At 44.5% G+C, this 17,298-nt stretch overlaps 1 protein-coding gene across 1 annotated transcript in view; it reads left to right on the top strand.

The window, feature by feature from the left end:
- ATP8B4 (ATPase phospholipid transporting 8B4 (putative)) overlaps positions 1-17,298 on the top strand; it is a 3,619,152-nt gene that overhangs the window by 1,524,815 nt on the left and 2,077,039 nt on the right. Inside the window, exon 11 of the mRNA XM_086958264.1 lies at positions 11,492-11,688. Coding sequence (XP_086814390.1) covers positions 11,492-11,688 — 197 coding nt within the window. The remainder of the gene's footprint in view (positions 1-11,491; positions 11,689-17,298) is intronic.

Raw genomic sequence — 17,298 nt, forward strand, 5'->3', positions numbered from 1 at the left:
CCCCAGCCCAGAGAACTACCCTGACCCCCAGTCCTGAAATCTATCCCCGATTCACACCAGCCCAGAAAATTACCTCAGCCCCCCGCAGCTCAGAAAACATTCCCCAACTTACCCCAACCCATAAAACAACCTGACCCCCAGCCTACTAAACTACCACAAACCCCCCCAACCCAGCCCCAGCCCAGAACTACACCTAGCCCCACGTACCTCACTGCTTCCTGCAAGATCTTCCTGCTTACATACAACAGGTACCATATAAGCACATTGCATGATAATATATTATGAGCAGATACGTAGATTACCACAATTCATCACAAAATCACAAGAGGGCAGAAATAATCATATATCGGGCACAGCTTAGCTCTCACAGTGCGAAAATGGCATTTTGCAGCATATCAATTCACTGCTGAAACCTGATGGCCCAAGCGAAGAGCAAAGCAATGAATAGTAAGGTGCATCAATGAATCCATTAATCAGGGTTTAACACTGACAAATAAGAGTGATCCCAAAAGTCCCTCGGCCAAGCAACCACTGGAAGAGTTAAGGCGTAAGTCCCAGACCAGTCATCACTAAGTCTGGGCAGAGAACTCTGCTCCGCTCACGGGTTTTACAGGGTTTCACGCACTCCGCGTCAATCGGAGCTCGCAGAGTTTCGAAAAACTCTACGGAGAGGAGTTTTTTCCCTCGCTCACATTCATCAAGGTCAAGACGTGAGCAAGGAAAATCCACCTACCGGTGAGATTTTTCCTTGTTTGCGTTATCAACATCAAGTTGCCGTGCGAGAGTGTGGAAAATCAACCTCCCGGTGAGATTTCTTAACCCGGGCAATCATATTTTTCATTGCGAGGGGTGGCATATGCTAGCGAACGCTCGCTTTGAGAAACCGTCCATTTGCATTGAGAAAGCTGGCACTCGAGTAAAAATCTACTCGAGTGGCAGAAAGAAAGCAGCACCCGCTTGCGCTGTGCATGGTGTCGTTCGCAATGATTGCACAGTGCAGACAAGCACCAGACACTGAAATCATTGCAAACTGCAGCTATCTAGAGAAACTCTGCCACTTGCGGAGTTCCGTGTAGCATGGTAGAGTTCTTTTTTGCACTTTGCGAACAGAGGGACAGATCTTTAAGCCAGTTTTGAAATTTCGGGGCATTACGGTTCCCCCACATTCTGGTGTTATGTAGCCCAAACACGGCCTAAGTAACAAACGACCTTACACCTACATTTATCATGTCTTGCATGGCATAACAGTTTTAGCACTGACCTTTTACCCAGACATGTGCTGAATAAATGTCGATCGGTTTCCTTGAAACCAGCATCATTTATTGTGCAAGAGGATTCTTTAAAAAGTCCCATGCACATGACGTAAATGACACGATTAACATACTCTGTATAAAAGTCATGGTCATCCTAGAGTGAAATAATTACTTTGCATAATTACATGTATTGATTTAGGCTCGTTTCCATAATCGTACTCACAACATATCGATTGTGGTAGGAACCCTGAGGCTATCTTTATGGTATAAAAGAAACATACCTTCCCAAGATAGACAGAGTAGAAGCTTCCACACTGTCACAAGACAATACAATATGCAGCGATCTGACATTCCTGTGGGGTGTCCAATTCGAGACCAAGACGGGGTTCTTCATTCTCTCCCATCTGGAAATGGTGTTGGCTCTTTCCCAGGGCATTGTTGGCATTACACCCACATACATGCTAGGTACAGTTAGATACACTTAGGTAGGGTTAGCATCGTGCCGGACTGGCTGTAGCGGGCACAGGGCATTTCCCTGGTCGGCCACCAGGGTGGGGGCTAGTTTTTGGCTCCTGTTCGGCCATTTTTGTTACCGGCACCGACAATATTGCCCCCATGTATCAAAATCAGCCAAACCGAACCCTATAAAACAGCTTGATTGCAAATGGGGCTGGCCGAGCAGTTTGCCTGGACTGGTTTCAGCCCTGGTTAGTATCTTAGGAGTTAGCTTGATTACTGTCATGTATATATGCCTGCACAAATTTACTGTTTTAGCACCATGGTAGAATTTTACCTTTTATTTACTCTGTTGGTGCTTGTAATCTTATACATTTGCTTCTGTCCAATGATTGTCGCAGCAAACATGTTTTATACTAGAATGACACCGGTTCAATAAATGTTTATTGAAAACGTCCCCATCGTTTATTCTGTGTATCTCTCTGAGACTAAGTGAGCACGACTCACTGAGCAAAAAGTACTGTAAAGTTTCCACGATCCCTGAAGGATCAAGGGTTGTCATGTTTGATAGTTGCCAGATACTATTCACTCCTTTGTAAGGTTAGGGAGCTTATGTTGGCATTGTGAGCTAGCTGTTCTCAAGTCTAACATATCCTTTGGCGATGTCAGGGATCAGTCTAGACACCAATCCCTTAGTTTATGTTGTCTAAACATGCAGATTATCTGTATTTTTAGGAAGGACACGACAACGGCAAACCTACGTTTACCCAAAAGCAGTGCTGTGGCAGTAAATTTGGGGTATCTTCTTAACATATTCCAGAAGTGCCATAACAGGAGTGAGTTGAAAGGTATGGTCTGTCATGTCTAGTATTGCCTTTATAACCAAAACCAGCAGCAACCACCGGGCAAGATAATACCAGATGAATAAAGTTCTCTCCCCAAGCACGGCAGCACCTACATCTAGTATCAATCATGAAGTAGTATCAAACTAGATGGTCAACCGTAGTCAGGTACACCCTATGCACATATTTATAATAAAATTCATGGTTTCTCCTTGGTCTGCGACAACAATATTGCTACTGTTCATCAGCAAAGTGCAGCCCCAAGTCTCCATCCAATAACAGACGTGCCTTTGGAGCCTCTGCCACTTGGTAGTCAATGACAACAGTGTACAGTCTAGTAATATTCTTGAAAGACTGAGGACTGGACAGTAATATTGCGAACACTCCATTCAGGTGGCTCCTCAGGGAACATAACAATGAGGCTGCGGGCTTTGTAGGAAAGCTTACTGTGGGTAATAACATCCATCAGAGTAAAGGCAGAGTCACCCACATATTCCTTATCTGTTTTGAACCTATGCATTAGAAACAGACCCCCCATGGTAATGACGTGTTTCCTGCCAAGGAATGACATCAGCTCAGGCGAGCAATCCAGCTCGAGCAAATGGTAGTGTGCAATGGGTATGTGGGGCGAATAAGTCCCTGAGATATTGCACAGTGAAATCAGCCTGTTCCAAGTCCATACAGTACATCTGACAGATTGATTTTCACAAGATGGCTTGTGAAACTGCACAAAAGGAAGCAGTGGGGAGTGGGAGAGCATAAACTTGCCTCTGCTTGAGGACGACACAGGGGGGTTTCTTAGGGATTGGAGCTCCCTGTCTGCTTCACCCTGGAACTCAAGAAGTAGGGCATGCATGGAGACCAGGAGTTCACTTTTCATAGTCAAACCATACCTGAGCTCCAGATTGTGGCGCTCTCTCTCCAATATAGCAAGCCTGTCCTTTATTTGTTTGATGATACCATGTCCTTAAGCAATACACTCTCCCTGGATGACAACCTTAAGAGATTTCCAGAAGTAAGCAGTCTTTGTTCAGCTCAATATAGTCTTTAATAGGGCATCTAATTTCCTGCTGAAACACCATATCTAAGAGAGTTCTGGGTTGGAGATACCACAGCGGTGTCTGAGCCAATCTACTAGGCAGAGCTATCTGTAGCACCAACGGGGAGTGATCTGATAAAGTCCTAGGGAAACCCAGGATTCCTTCTCTCTGCCTGAGTACGTCCCCAATCCTACCCAGAAAACATGTCTGGATGAGGTATTGATAACCAAGGAGTGGAAGATGTACTCATGGGATGCTGCATGTGTCAACCTCCAAAGATCAACCATATTGAAGTGTGCCATAAAAACTAAGAATACATCTCTAGCGAGACACCGATCACGTCGATCAGAACACTCTAGGTGGATATTCACGTTGAGGTTTTGGTCCCTTCCCCAAATGAGAGCCACATGTATAAACTAGGAGAATGCGTGCAGTTGAGCAGACCCAGCACAATCAGATACCGACCCTCAGGGTCTATGATGGATTTAATATGTTGAAATCTCAATTTATTTTAATAATAATACACATACCTCTGGAATAGAACAAATAAGAAGATAAGTATTGTAGGAAAGTAGGATCTGCTCTCAAGGTGGTTACCCCCACATTTGTTGTGTTATTCTATTTTCTGACTAGTCTGACTGGGATCCTGCTAATCTGGACCCCAGCCACGGTCCTTCCTCCCTAAATTTGACTGAGGTAAGAACTATGGTACCTTCCCAATTGGCTGCTGGTGTACCCATGTAAGTTCCTATTATATGGTATTAAAGTACCCAGGGCATGGGTACACCAGGGATCTCTTATGGGCTACAACATGTATTATGTCGCCCATGAGAGACCACTAAAACTGTGATTACAGACCTGTCATTGCAGCCTGTGTAAGCTGGTACTAGCACTACTTCGGACAGATATATTTTTTCTAATATCTGAGGTCACTCCACTTAAAACCTATAAGTCACCTCTAAGGTAGGCCTTTCCATCCTGAAAATAGGGTGCTAGGTTATAAGTGTGAGGGTGCCCTGCATGAGCAGGAGATCCACTATAAACTCTTGAGTCGATTCTAGTGGCTTTGTAAGTGTGTCCTCAGCCCTCAGTGCTCCTGGTAACAGCCTTCTAGGGTCTGCAAGCAAGCTAGTGCTGTTGCAGACCCCATAGACGATTCTGCCCTGCTGAGCTGAGCTCGAGCAGGGTAAGGTAGAATAATAGGTTTACCTCGCAGAATGGACTTAAAATATTGGGCTGGGGTGGCATGCCTGCAAAACAAGACTGCTTTGAAGGGCACATATGGTGCCCCCCTTGCATACTCCAGTTTGAGCCAGTTCAGGGAGCCCTTGCCTCCCACTCTGGCGAGAAACTGGACAAAGGACATGGGAGTATTCTCCCCTCTGTCCATTCCTCCTCTGAGGAGGACACTTGAATCATCCCAACCCTTTCCCTAGGGGACATAGGGGCTTACCTGTGGGTGGCTCTTAAGATTCATCATGGGACAAGATTCATACTCAAACCCACTTCAACGTCAACCTTCCGGGCATCACTCTTGCTTCTTCCGTCATTGGTGGGCATTGGTCTTCCATTCCTCCAGGTCACTTCTGAGTAGCATAGTTTCTCTCCCCTCTACTTGCAAGTTCTTCTCTTCAAGAATCCATCCTTTGATTCCACCTTACTCTTTCACCTTCTTCGCCAGCAGCATCTTTTCTAAAGTCCTCCATTGTAATCTACTGCGGGGTCCGACGTCACTTCGCACCTATGCACCCAGCTTCCCTGGTGTAGGTATCCTGGTTCCTGGGTTATCCATGGTTGGGGGTACTCTCCAACCTTCTGTCTTCCACTGGGTTTCTTCAAGGTCCACTGGGAAGGGTCCTTCTTCTTAAAAACTGCAACCACGACTTTCCTTTTGGCTTGCATTGAGCAGATGGCTGTGTTTCCATCTTGGTGGGGTTCCTGGGTACTTACCTCGCTGGTTTCTTGGGTCCCCAGCTCTTCTGAAACTTCTGGTCCAAGTTCTGACTTTGTTCGAATTTTGCATTACACTTCTTTAGTATATGGTTTGGTCTCCCCCTGGAGACCACTATGTATTTGTACTTTCTGATGGATACAGCTGCCTGTGGATTCTTCACATTATGAATATCCCCTGCACCAGCATTCCTCAGCAACTTTTTCCTAGCTCTCCACGTCAACGAGGTCGTCACAATGCCATGACCAATAAAATCACCATGAGGGTTGTCTGGATTATTGCAAGGTGCTTCACTTGAATAAGTGTGCACCATATACTAAGCCAGCCGTCTACAAGTATTTATAGGGAACCCCATGCAGCTGTTACCCTGGATTCACTCCCAGGTGAAAAGTGCGTCTCCTGCAGAAATATATCTAACACATAGTGATTATGGTAAGAAAGCACTTGCTGACATGTTTTAGGGTTATATAGCTCTATAACATTCCAAGTAATTCATTTTAATGAATGAGTGCCATGATCATGTCTGCTTAACAGTAGTTAAGAACAACTGAATCCATAAAGGATAGTGAGATTGATAGTCGGGTGTCATGCAATACATGTACCAGATGTCCCTGCCTCTCTAGACATCTTTCCCACCATACCTACCCACATCAGGACCCAATTCCCTAGTGGATTCTAAAAACAGTGGCATCTGATATAACTTAAATGAAGCAACAACAAAGTAACATTCACAAATGTCATAACACTCATTATGGCATGTAGCAAGGGGCAGCTAGAGCAACAGCAGAAAAATCCTTGCATACTAATCATGGATTAATGTGTAATCAACAACATCACTCTGCATTCTCATATACATTTCGTACTGCATCAATCAGCCTACTGGAGCAGACCGCGGCACCAGCCAGAAATCGTTAGAGAAGTTCCAACATCCAGGAGACCTAAAAACAACATAAAACAATACAGGGCTAGATGTAGGTAATTGTAATTTACCGATTCGAAAATACAGAATTTTACTGATTCAGTATTTTCGAATCGGTAAATGCAATGTAGATAAAAAGTCAGTAAAAAATACCGAATCGTTAAGATTCGGTATTTACCGATTCGGTAATTGCCATTCATTCCTATGGGCCTGCAGGCCCATAGGAATGAATGTCAATTGCCGAATCGGTAAATACCGATTCCCTAAAATAGGGAAAGAGTCAAGGGTGGCAGGGTGTCACTTTGACTTCCTGTTGCACCCCTGAATAGTGCTGGTGTGCACATGTGGCATACATTCATGCCCTAAGGGCATGTATGTCTGTCACATGGCACAGGTGTAAATGCACAATTTTACATTTACAGAGGAATTCCTTATTTACCACCAACTAATAGTTGGTGGTAAATAACGAATTCTTAAAGCACAAAAGCGCTCTTTAAAGTGCTTCCTACATCTCATTTACTGATTCGGTAAATACCGAATCAGTAAATGATGATTCGGTAAATACCGAATCGGTAAATACTGATTCGTTATTTACCAAATAGGTCAATATACCACCTACATCTGAAAAGGCTGTGGGTGTGATTGAACGTGAGGCAAATTCTACAGTCACCTCTTTTCCTTCTCCAGTAATCTGTGAAAATACAGCTCCTAACCCCGTATTACTAGCATCTGTAGTGACAATGCTGTGGAGAGAGGGATTAAACCCCTGGAGGGATGGAGCTTTACAAATATCTTCTTTAATCCTTATAAAGGACTCCTCACATGTGGCACTCCACTCAAATTTGTTCTTTTGTTTGATAAGTTCCCTTGAATGAAAAGTCTTTGCTGAGAAATTACGCACAAATCTGGCATAACATTCCGAAAGACCTAGGAAAGCTCTAACTTCCTCCTTGTTCTGGATCGTGATGCCGGTGGAGGTTATCGCCCACAGGGTATAAACGATGTATCTTCTGGTACAAACGATGTATCTTCTGGGGGCGAGAATGCTTCTGGTGGTTCACTGGTTCGGGATGACAGTCGTAGTAGGTTGAGTGAGGAGTTATCGGAAGAGAACAAAGAGTATCAGACCACTAGCAATACAAATGTTGATTTAGATGACGTTACGCCTCAGGACATCAGTTTTCATGACGAGCCTACTGTGAGCAGATATGGGAGAGTAGTCAAACCACCAGCTAAGTTACACGATTTTGTTCGTGATTAGCAGTTGGTCTCAACTCTTTTCCATGATGCCTCACTCGTTGGTTCTCTACAGTCCTGCTTTGTTTATTATTGATAAGGAGATGTGCTGTGTTTACTTGTTCTATTGTGCCCATGCAAAGTACCGTCTCGCGCACCTTACCTAATGCTCTATGACGTCAGTGTGTTCTATCTGGAACGCTGGCAGGTTTTATGACAGTTGAAATGACAGTTGCTGCGAGAGGCTCTTGGCATGAAGACGTACCTTTGGTGTCAGTGAGCTTTATAATTAAAGCCTTTACATCTTACCTGGTATTCCTGTCCTCTTTACACACAGCTCAATCAGCAAAAATCATGGTTTTTCCCTTCCAATTGCACTGCAGTCTAGCTGGTTACAAATGGCGTATGGCAAGCCACATTCCTTTAATCTCATTTTGACGGAAAGTAACTTCTTCCTCGCCCGCAGCCTATTACTTGAGACCCTCACTTTGCCCTCTGGCACCTAGAGCCATTGCTCCTCGGAGTTTCATGGTGTGTTCCCATAAACATCCATCATGCCCTCGGAGACTGTCAGACAGTCCTCGGTCACCAAAAGCTGACCCTTACTCTTCTCCAGCTAGCGCTTTGAGATGTTGAGCCTACGGACACAAACTCAGCAGTCGGGGCATCCTGTTCAACTTACGGAAAGAAGGAAAGACCCACCTCATAGTTATTATCCTTCTCCTCTCGTGGCAGTCATAGCAGTTGGTCTCTGTCCCTATAATTAAAAGAATCGGAGATTATCGGCTGAGGCGGTGCTCCCGGGACCGGTCGAGTGGCCAGAGAACGACGCGTGCGTTCAACCACGAAGGTCTTAGAAAAGCTTGCAGCACAAAACATAGAGAACAGCAGTTTTTCAATGTAGTCTTCTGTGCGCCCAATTGCAGTGGACTCTGCTATTCCAAGTATTCAAACATAATTGCTTCCGGGATCAGGCATCCAAATCCAATTTTTTTTAGTTGAATCTTGCACAATTCCTCCTCTGTCTCTCCCACCGTTTTAGCTGGCTCAGTATGCACATCTTCTATATGAGAGATTCGCTGCTCAGCATTTGACAGACACGTTTGCTGCTTGTCAGTGCAATGTTGCATATCATCCATTTGATTGGTGAGGGAGTAAAGTTTGCAGTCAATAACTGATAAGCTGGTTTTCATCCCCATCAGCAATGCTTTAATGTCTTCAGTGGGGTTGGGGGATCACTCCCCATATTCTCCTCTCCGATTAAGGCATAGTCAAGTTCTAGTGAAGGCAATTTGGATTGCCTCTTGGTCTCAAAGGTTAAGCGTTGTTGTTTAGCATAGATTTGCCCATGATCAGTGGATAGAAGGGCACATGCTACAATCAGTGAGTGCTCGCCTTCACTATCTTGCATACTCAGTACTTAAGGGTTTCATATAGGGAGAGTACTGTACAGGCAGCAATAATCCTCAGGCCCTCAAATCACAACCCTCTAATGAGGGATAGCTTCCAACAGTGTCTAATAATCATAAGTGAAACAGTTGCAACCAAGGTCCACTGAAGATCGAGAGTCCAAGCCAGGCAGTAATCCTAAATACAGGATGGAGAGGTGCAGTGGCAGCAAAAGAGTGAATCCGCATTTACTGGATTTATGGCTGGAAAGAAATGTCTGCAGTACACTCTACTGTATTTCCCCTAAATTGATCAGGCCTCCCACTGTCAGGTCTGGGAATGGCGCACATCCACCAAGCACAGAGTCTGCAGGTGGCCCATAGGTCCCAGCATCACTTGGGAGCAGACAAGCTCAACCAGCCCACCCCGGTCTCACCGCCTCCTCTGGCGGCCTCCACACCGGGGGCGCGGGGTCATGACCATCTGAAGCCATCAAGCAAACTTCCACAACTCGGGGTAGGGGCCGCAGGAGAGAGATGTGCACATAAAGCGTGGTTGGCAGGCTCAGCAGTCGGGCATGGAGCGGCAGTGCTTCCGGCAGTTCGCATTTGCCCGGTTCTGCGATTAAACCCCATAGCACTTGCAGGTACCGCCTTATCGGAATATCAGCCGCCCAAGTGCAATTTGAGTGCATAAATGCGAATAGTTTTGCAGAATTACAGTTGCACGCATCGGAGCTAGTTAGGTTACTGCCTTCTTGGTTCACTGCTAGGCCAAGCCCCAAGCACCACATTCACAAATGGTTTACAGGTGTGTTAACAGTTTACAGGGCTTTGCTCAATTCCTGGTACTAAGCAGGAAGGGAAATCCCCTCCAGGTGGCGCGTCACCCCCTCCCCACTTTCCTGCCCGTTTGTAACTAAACTGCATTCCTAATACCTTAAATCACCACTGAAAATGTGCTTTTGGTGCCTTAAAAGGTTGCAGTTTATTCAACATCACATGTTTATACATTTGCAAACTTCAGGGTCATATCAACTGTACATTTATTGTTCATGGTACATCTTTATATTTACTGGTCTTCGCCCTTGTTTTTCTTGCAGTATGGACCCATCCTCCTCAATTTCCCGGGAGCGGAGGGACCCCCTGTCTGGGTCTCTGATTTATGGGTCTGTGCTTCAACTTGCTACTGACTTGGAGGGTGTCCATCTGGACCTTCCTGGACTGCAAGTGCCGTCCCGCTTGCCCTGTACCCTTCTGTGGGCCCTCCTTGCTCCCGGGGGTCCCTGTTGTGTGGCATCCCAAGGACCTTACTTGAGCATCTACTCTATCTTTCCTGAGGCTGAGTCCTTGTATCTTTCTCCTTCGGTACCCCTGCCGTGAGGCATCCCAAGGGTCCTGCAGGAGCATCACGTCTACTCTTTCTATGGCGACATGCCATCCCTTGGCTCCCTCAGTGCCCCTGCCATGCGGCATCCCAAGGACACTGTGAGAGCCTTCCATCTACCTTTTAGTAAGTTTTCTCTTTTTACTACCTTCCTTGTGTTTGTTCCGCCATGCTACTTAGGGTTTCTCTCTCTCCTTGGCGAGGGGGTGGGGAGTGTTTGTGATTCCTTGTCGCCCGCTGGCCCTCTTTATCCCGCCTTTGCTCAACCTTGCTCGACCCCTGATTGGGAGGCCCATGCTTGCTCTAGGGGGACCAATCCTGGTCGCCCCTTTCCTAGCCCTGATGCAAATGGGGCAGGGGAGGGCTTCCCGCCCCAGGATGGCGTTTGACCTGGGGCCCCATCGGATCCAACTTCGCCTTCCCGGCCCAGGTTTCAAGCCCCAGGTGCAGTAAGGTCCATTTAGAATATTCTTCTGATAATGTTTCCATTGTTTTGGCTAGGTCTAATATAGCCACTGAAGAGATGGATTCTTAACATGCTCAGTGACAGTCCTCCCCAATGGAGTTGAATTACCGTCCTTTTGTAGACAGGGTAGCATATCAGGGCTTGACACTAGGAAAACCTATAGAAGCTTCACAGTATAACGACAATGCTTTTACAACTCGAAATAGAGTGGATCAGCACTGATAAAGTCTAAATGAAGCCTTTCATTCTCATTGTCCCTGGTGTCTGGTTGGATTTATGAGCTAATCCTGAGAACCTCTCCTTAATAATGGTCTTTAAACAAGGATTACTATTGTGCAGTATTGATGCGGTGACTCTTTCACCTTACAAATAATGTATGGAAACCTTTATTCCATGGTACAATACAGTGTTTAGACATGTTTTAATATGCTCAATAATCTACTTTTAGATAAAATTACAACAAAAATGTTCTGAAAACTAAATTAAGTTATAAAACTATTGCATTTTCATAAAATTAATCTTAATCACATGAACCCTACCTTTCTTGTTTCAGATTTTTATTTTCCTGGTATGTATGGGAATTGTTCTGGCAATAGGAAATTCAATCTGGGAACATTATGTTGGTAACGGTTTCAGAGCGTATCTTCGTTGGAAAGAAGTGATGAACAGTTCTATATTTTCTGGGTTTCTGACGTTCTGGTCTTACATTATTATACTGAATACAGTGGTCCCAATTTCACTGTATTTGAGGTAAGATATATCATCATTTTTGCATGACAGTGATTGTTTCTAATGGCTACAAATAATGGTTCAACTGTGGCAAAGCCCATCCTCCTTTCTAATTAGATCGTATAATTTCTTCTCACGTCATGTGTTGTATGAAGCAAAAACAAACCGGTCATATCCTGCCTTGTACTTCATTTTTATAGAAGAGTTTGTAGCCTAGCAATATTTTAAATGTACGCTTCTTCACTTGTTTGAATGGTCATCATCTGCCAGTAAATTCTCCCATCAGTGGGTTATTTCTATTTCTTCATAAAGGCAGTTGGTCATCTTTAGATTTCTTAATTTATTCGTGTTCATGTTTATCTTAACTTAAACCATTATGTATTTTTTTCGGCAGTGAAATATCAAAATTCCATTCGTTTCTTTCACTGCCTATTAAACTTGATGTTTTTAGCTTGTTAGTGTACTAAGTAGTTTACTACAGTAAAACAATACATTCACCTCAAAATGTTAGAGTAGTAACAACAAGTGCGCAGCCATTTAGATTTCAGTAAGAAAAAAAAATAATGTTTCTTATTTATTCCCATTGATGTCGGTAAAATAGCCTGAAAATCATAATTAGCTAAGTAACTTTCAGACTAGAGAGACACACAACAGAAGATTGAAGTTTCTTCAAATACTTACAGACAGGGAAACAGACAGTTTTCCACTTGTTTATTTTGTATAAACCAAGATAAATAGAAAATTAGACCCTTAAATAAAACCAGCTCTGCAGCATTATCATACATTTTAAAATTGTTAAGTAGTAATACAAGATCAGCAGTGCCCTGCGCTCTGCATTCTGTACTTATACTGGCAGAGAATAATATGGATAACAAAAAGTATTTTAATTCAATTGTCTGATGGTAGATACTGTAATGGTTTATGTCCCTGCGACCTCTGCAGCTACTTTGATTGACCTTGCCTCTCCTCTATGTATCCTAATCCCTTGCAGTCCTGCAAGCAACTTCCCCAATGCACCCTCTATGTGCCACCTTCTGCCCTACCTGCCCAATGTGTGAGCCAATCTCCCACTCCTCCTGGATTTTCCAGGAACACTTCCATGTTTAAAAAGTACATGGTAGGCACCACTGTGTACCTATGTGCTCCTAAATGGCTCTAATGACCTCTGTTCCATGTGGGGTTACTTTAAGATCCCCCCTTCCCTGCACCAACTATTTTATCCCTTCTGATATTTGCGGACATTGGGAGATATTTAAAAAAAAATAAAGCCCAGTTTGTAGGGGTGTTTCTGTAGCACTCCAGTCCAAACCCCATGTTTAATTTGTTACAACATTTTTCACAATGTTCATGTACATCGGGGCACGGTTTCATGAACAGTATGGAAGGGGCATTAATATTAGTTTTATGGATGTATGATGGATATGATTGGCATATAATGTCTGTAATGTGGAAGAATGGGCTTTCTGCATCCTCTCTGCGTGCCCCTCCTTCATCCAAATGCGACAGCATAATGTCAGCCGCTGTGCATACTGCTGCCCCCAACTGTACCCATGTGTGCCTCTCTCTGGTTCCCCCACTTTCCATCTTTGTGCCCAGAGCCCCTACAACCCAATTTTGTACCCAAGCTCCTCTGCTACCATGCCACACTGCTGCTGTCCCCTGGGTTTCCCTCCACGCCTTACACACCCTATAATGTACTAAAATGCTTCTGTAACCTCTATGTGTATTTCCGCATCACCTTATGCACAGCTTCTCAATTACCCCACCTCTCAACTATCGGCCATGCCCCCCTGTAGCTCCTCTGTCTTGCTCTGCAACCCTTCAACCATAGTGTGCACCCTGCACTTGCAGCCACATTGCTTGCTACCTAATCTGTCTTTAGCCCTTCTCTGTGTTCCCTGCCTCTTCTGCAACAGTTTTTTATGTCTGCCTCCTTCATTCAGAGTGTTTGTCCTGTACCCTGTAGTCATGCTACTTCCTGCAGGCCCTCTATGTGCCCAGCTACTCTCCCTCTTTTAACTTTCCACCATGTCTCCACTGGGCTCCTCTGTATATAACCATTCCCCACCCTCTGTAGGCGAAATGTAGTCCCCTCCTACCCTTGATGTACAACTAATCCCCTGCAGCCTGTTTGTGAACCCCTGGTGATCCTCTCTATACTGCCCTACTGTATGCCACACCTCCCACGTAATCCCCCTGCCTCCCCTGTTCATTCAGTCCCTTCAGCCACTCTGTGGGTCTTGTAGCCGACATATGTTGGTGACCGACTTGTATACAATTTGTATGTGGTGTTTGGGCGAGCACCAAAACGCCGAGGATTGTGGCTCCTGCCAGTAACTGAAGCCGAAGTCTCTCAAAGAGCGGCATTTGAAGTTGATGGCGGTGCCTGTGTCACGGTCCGCAGAGGCTTCCCAGCCTCGGTCTTCGTCGTCCCAAATAAATCGTTTGCAGGGTCAATCTAGGAGCTGAAGTTGGCCTGGAGGACGTCATTCTCGGGGGAAGTCAAAATGTAGTGGCATTTTCAGACTTCATCACATGGAGACTCCGCCTCCCATGGTTCCTCCCGCTCGGCGGTTGAGGAGGCCATATGTGACTCCGCACCGCGTCTCCGCATGTTTCCAAGAGCCGGGCATTGACAGCTCAAATGAGGGAATATTATAATTCCTTGCACCTCATCTTTCGGACCCCATCTCCCCCTGGATCACCTTTAGGCCCCAAGGAGTTGAGTGGGGTGCCATCGGAGGGTTTGTCATCGGTGTAGGTTGAGCTGTTGGAGTCCTTTGGGATCTCAGCCTACAATGCTGGAATTCGATCACCCGGCTGCGACACTAACGTCGGTGCCAACGGTTGAAGTTGCATCTCCTCCTGCGTGTAGGTGTCGTACGAAGTCGGATGCAGAGTTAGCTATTCAAACTGAGGGGAATATACTAGTTTTGATTCCTTCTCAGGAAGAGGTTGTGGAAAGACAGCCTTTGTCAATTGAGGCAGGGCTCTTTCAGCCCATTCCCAACATTAATGTGCTTCAGATGGAGGAGATCTGGTTGTCTGCTCTGGGAGAGGCTAGTGGCCAGGATTTTTCACCATCATCAGGGTTTCTTTCCACCCCTGGCCTTGCTATGGCGGCTAGTTCCTCCTTTGCAGACATGATAAGAAAAGTGGCTACGGTTTTAAGCTTGTCTCTTCATACAGTGCAAAGGTTCACAGACTCTTTGAGTGAGGTCCTTTTTCAGGGACAGACAGGGGAAGAACCTGTTCTTCTGTTTGGGGAGGCCCTGTTTAATATTTTATTAGGCACTTGGGCCAAGCCTGAGTCGGGGGCTCAGTGGACCGGGATATTGCACATAGACACCTGCCTGCGCTTGGGGACCCAGTTTGTCTTCATAGACAGCCTTCCACTCGTAGCTTGATGACTCAGGTTGCGACTTCTTCACAGGATGTAGATTCTATGCCTAAGACTTTAGTGGGTTAGGAATCCTAGAGTTATGATGTATGTGGTCAACACATCTTTGCTTCTCCAAGCTCAACCTTGAGATCCACAAACACGTCTAGTGTGCTGGGGCGTTATTCCCATGCTTTGAGATTCGCTATAGAATATATTGCCATTTCTTCAGGATAACATCCGCTCGGAGATTGGGGATTTGATTAGAGATGGTCAGCAGGTGGCTAGAGTGTGGTATGGACACTACGGACTCTAAAGTTTGCCCCATTGCATTGGCAGCGGCATTAAGGCGTTGTGCTTAGTTGGTAACTTCAGGTTTCTCAGCGGCTGTCCAGTCAAATTTCGTTGACATGCCATTTGATGGTGGCCATCTTTTTGGGAGTCAAGTTGATGCGGCATTAAGTCATTTCTGTGATAGCCAAAGGTCTTTGAAGTTATAGTTGTTTTTTCATTTTCTGTTACTAGTGTAACTTGTCTTTTTGCTTGTGATGCAGACTATTTCTTTAGAAACAAAGGAAGCTTTGTAGGGCATTCTACATGTCCGCTAAAGGTTTGAGTTCCTACGAGGGCAGATTTTTTTTTCTCAGTACCATTTTCCCTTTTTTAAGTTGATATTGATTTAAATGGTGAGGTAGGGTTTCCCTTGCCCCTTGGCCTCTGAGGATGAGTTTTGTGCTCAAGAGGTTATTTTCAAGAGATGTGTCTTCTTGTATGGAATATTTTTCTGTCAGAAACTTCTTTGACACAGTTCAGTATGCTAAAATATGCATGGTTTCGACCGTTCGTTGTCTCTCATAGGGACATGTTGGCATGTCAGTGGTAAGTCTGGTATATAGGGATGCTCTAGCCTTTACTCATTAGAGTAATCATCATGGTATGTCCTTACTACTCTAGTGATGGGCATTTATATTATGGCACTGGTGGATTCAGAGCCAATGCTTTGTATTCTATTGAATACATGCTCTTGTGGTTCATCCTTCATTGAAGTCCTTTTGACTGTGCGTTTTATAGTGCAGGTCGTTTTCTCTTACTGAGCAGACTGCATATCTGCATATTTATTATAAGCACTTCAATTTTTGAAGAGTTGTGCGAGTAAATTCAGAGTTTATGGTGAATTATTTGGAAGTCACGAGTTACTGGCCTTCTCCTCTGTGGGAGGGGATCGGTATTTCATTTGTTCAACCTTGGAACATGACAGGGTGAACTCTGTATCTTATGCTGTGTGATAGGCTATGTTGGAAACAATCCAAGATTTATAGCTGCAAATTCTTTACCTGTTTCTGGTCATACAGTTCATGGTAGGAGATTTTAGGCTTTATAGGAAGCTCTTCTTGTTTTTCTCCTTCAATGCTTTTTGCATCCGTCTGGAGGTTATATATTACCTGTCCTCTTGTGGTATGTATCTGTTTTCTGTGTGCTCCACAAGTCCTTGGGAAATCATGACTCTTTCTTCTTCAGACAGACTTGTGATCAAATTTTGTTTCATATCACAAGTGTTGTTGCATGCGCTTGTTGCTACAAGGATAAAGTTTATGTATGATTTCTTTTTAATGTTTAGATCGTTCCTTATGTTATGTTTTGGTACTGCACTAATAGGTGCGTTTCCTTTTGCAATATACATATTTGGTCTTTGTTTTTAAAAAAAGGAGAACGGAAAGAGGTTTTAATGTGAGTTGTGGCTACTTCTCTTTTCTCTCTTGCCTAGGTACTTGGAGTGTGCCCATGGCTCGAAGTCATGTTCAGACTGTCGGACCATGTCACAGAAGGTCATGCGGGGGGGCAAGATATCCAGATACTTGCCATCCTGCAGCAAACATTGCCCAGCGAAATTCTATGAGTTGTTGGGTCACTCAGAGTCTATTGTAACAATTTTATATGGCTGATGTGTATGTCCAGTTAATACATCTTTTTGGCAACATTTTATACAACTGGCATAGTAGATGAATATCTATATTAGATTCAAATCTATCTAGTGTCATTTTAGTTTCTTTACAGTGCATGTTGTAATCTTCAAGTGGTCATTTTGTTAAAACCAAATTCTTTATACCATATACATATTATTCATCTTTCTTTTGATGTTCATTCATCTTGGTATAACGGAATGAGTTCTGAGAGTCCTTCTTTGGATTTTATCAGGACACTTTTTTCACTGATCTCTCTTCGTTGTTGTAAAGAATGCGGATTATATGACT

Source organism: Lissotriton vulgaris, chromosome 2_1 (genome assembly GCF_964263255.1).
Source record: "Lissotriton vulgaris chromosome 2_1, aLisVul1.2, whole genome shotgun sequence".
Taxonomy (NCBI): Eukaryota; Metazoa; Chordata; class Amphibia; order Caudata; family Salamandridae; genus Lissotriton; species Lissotriton vulgaris.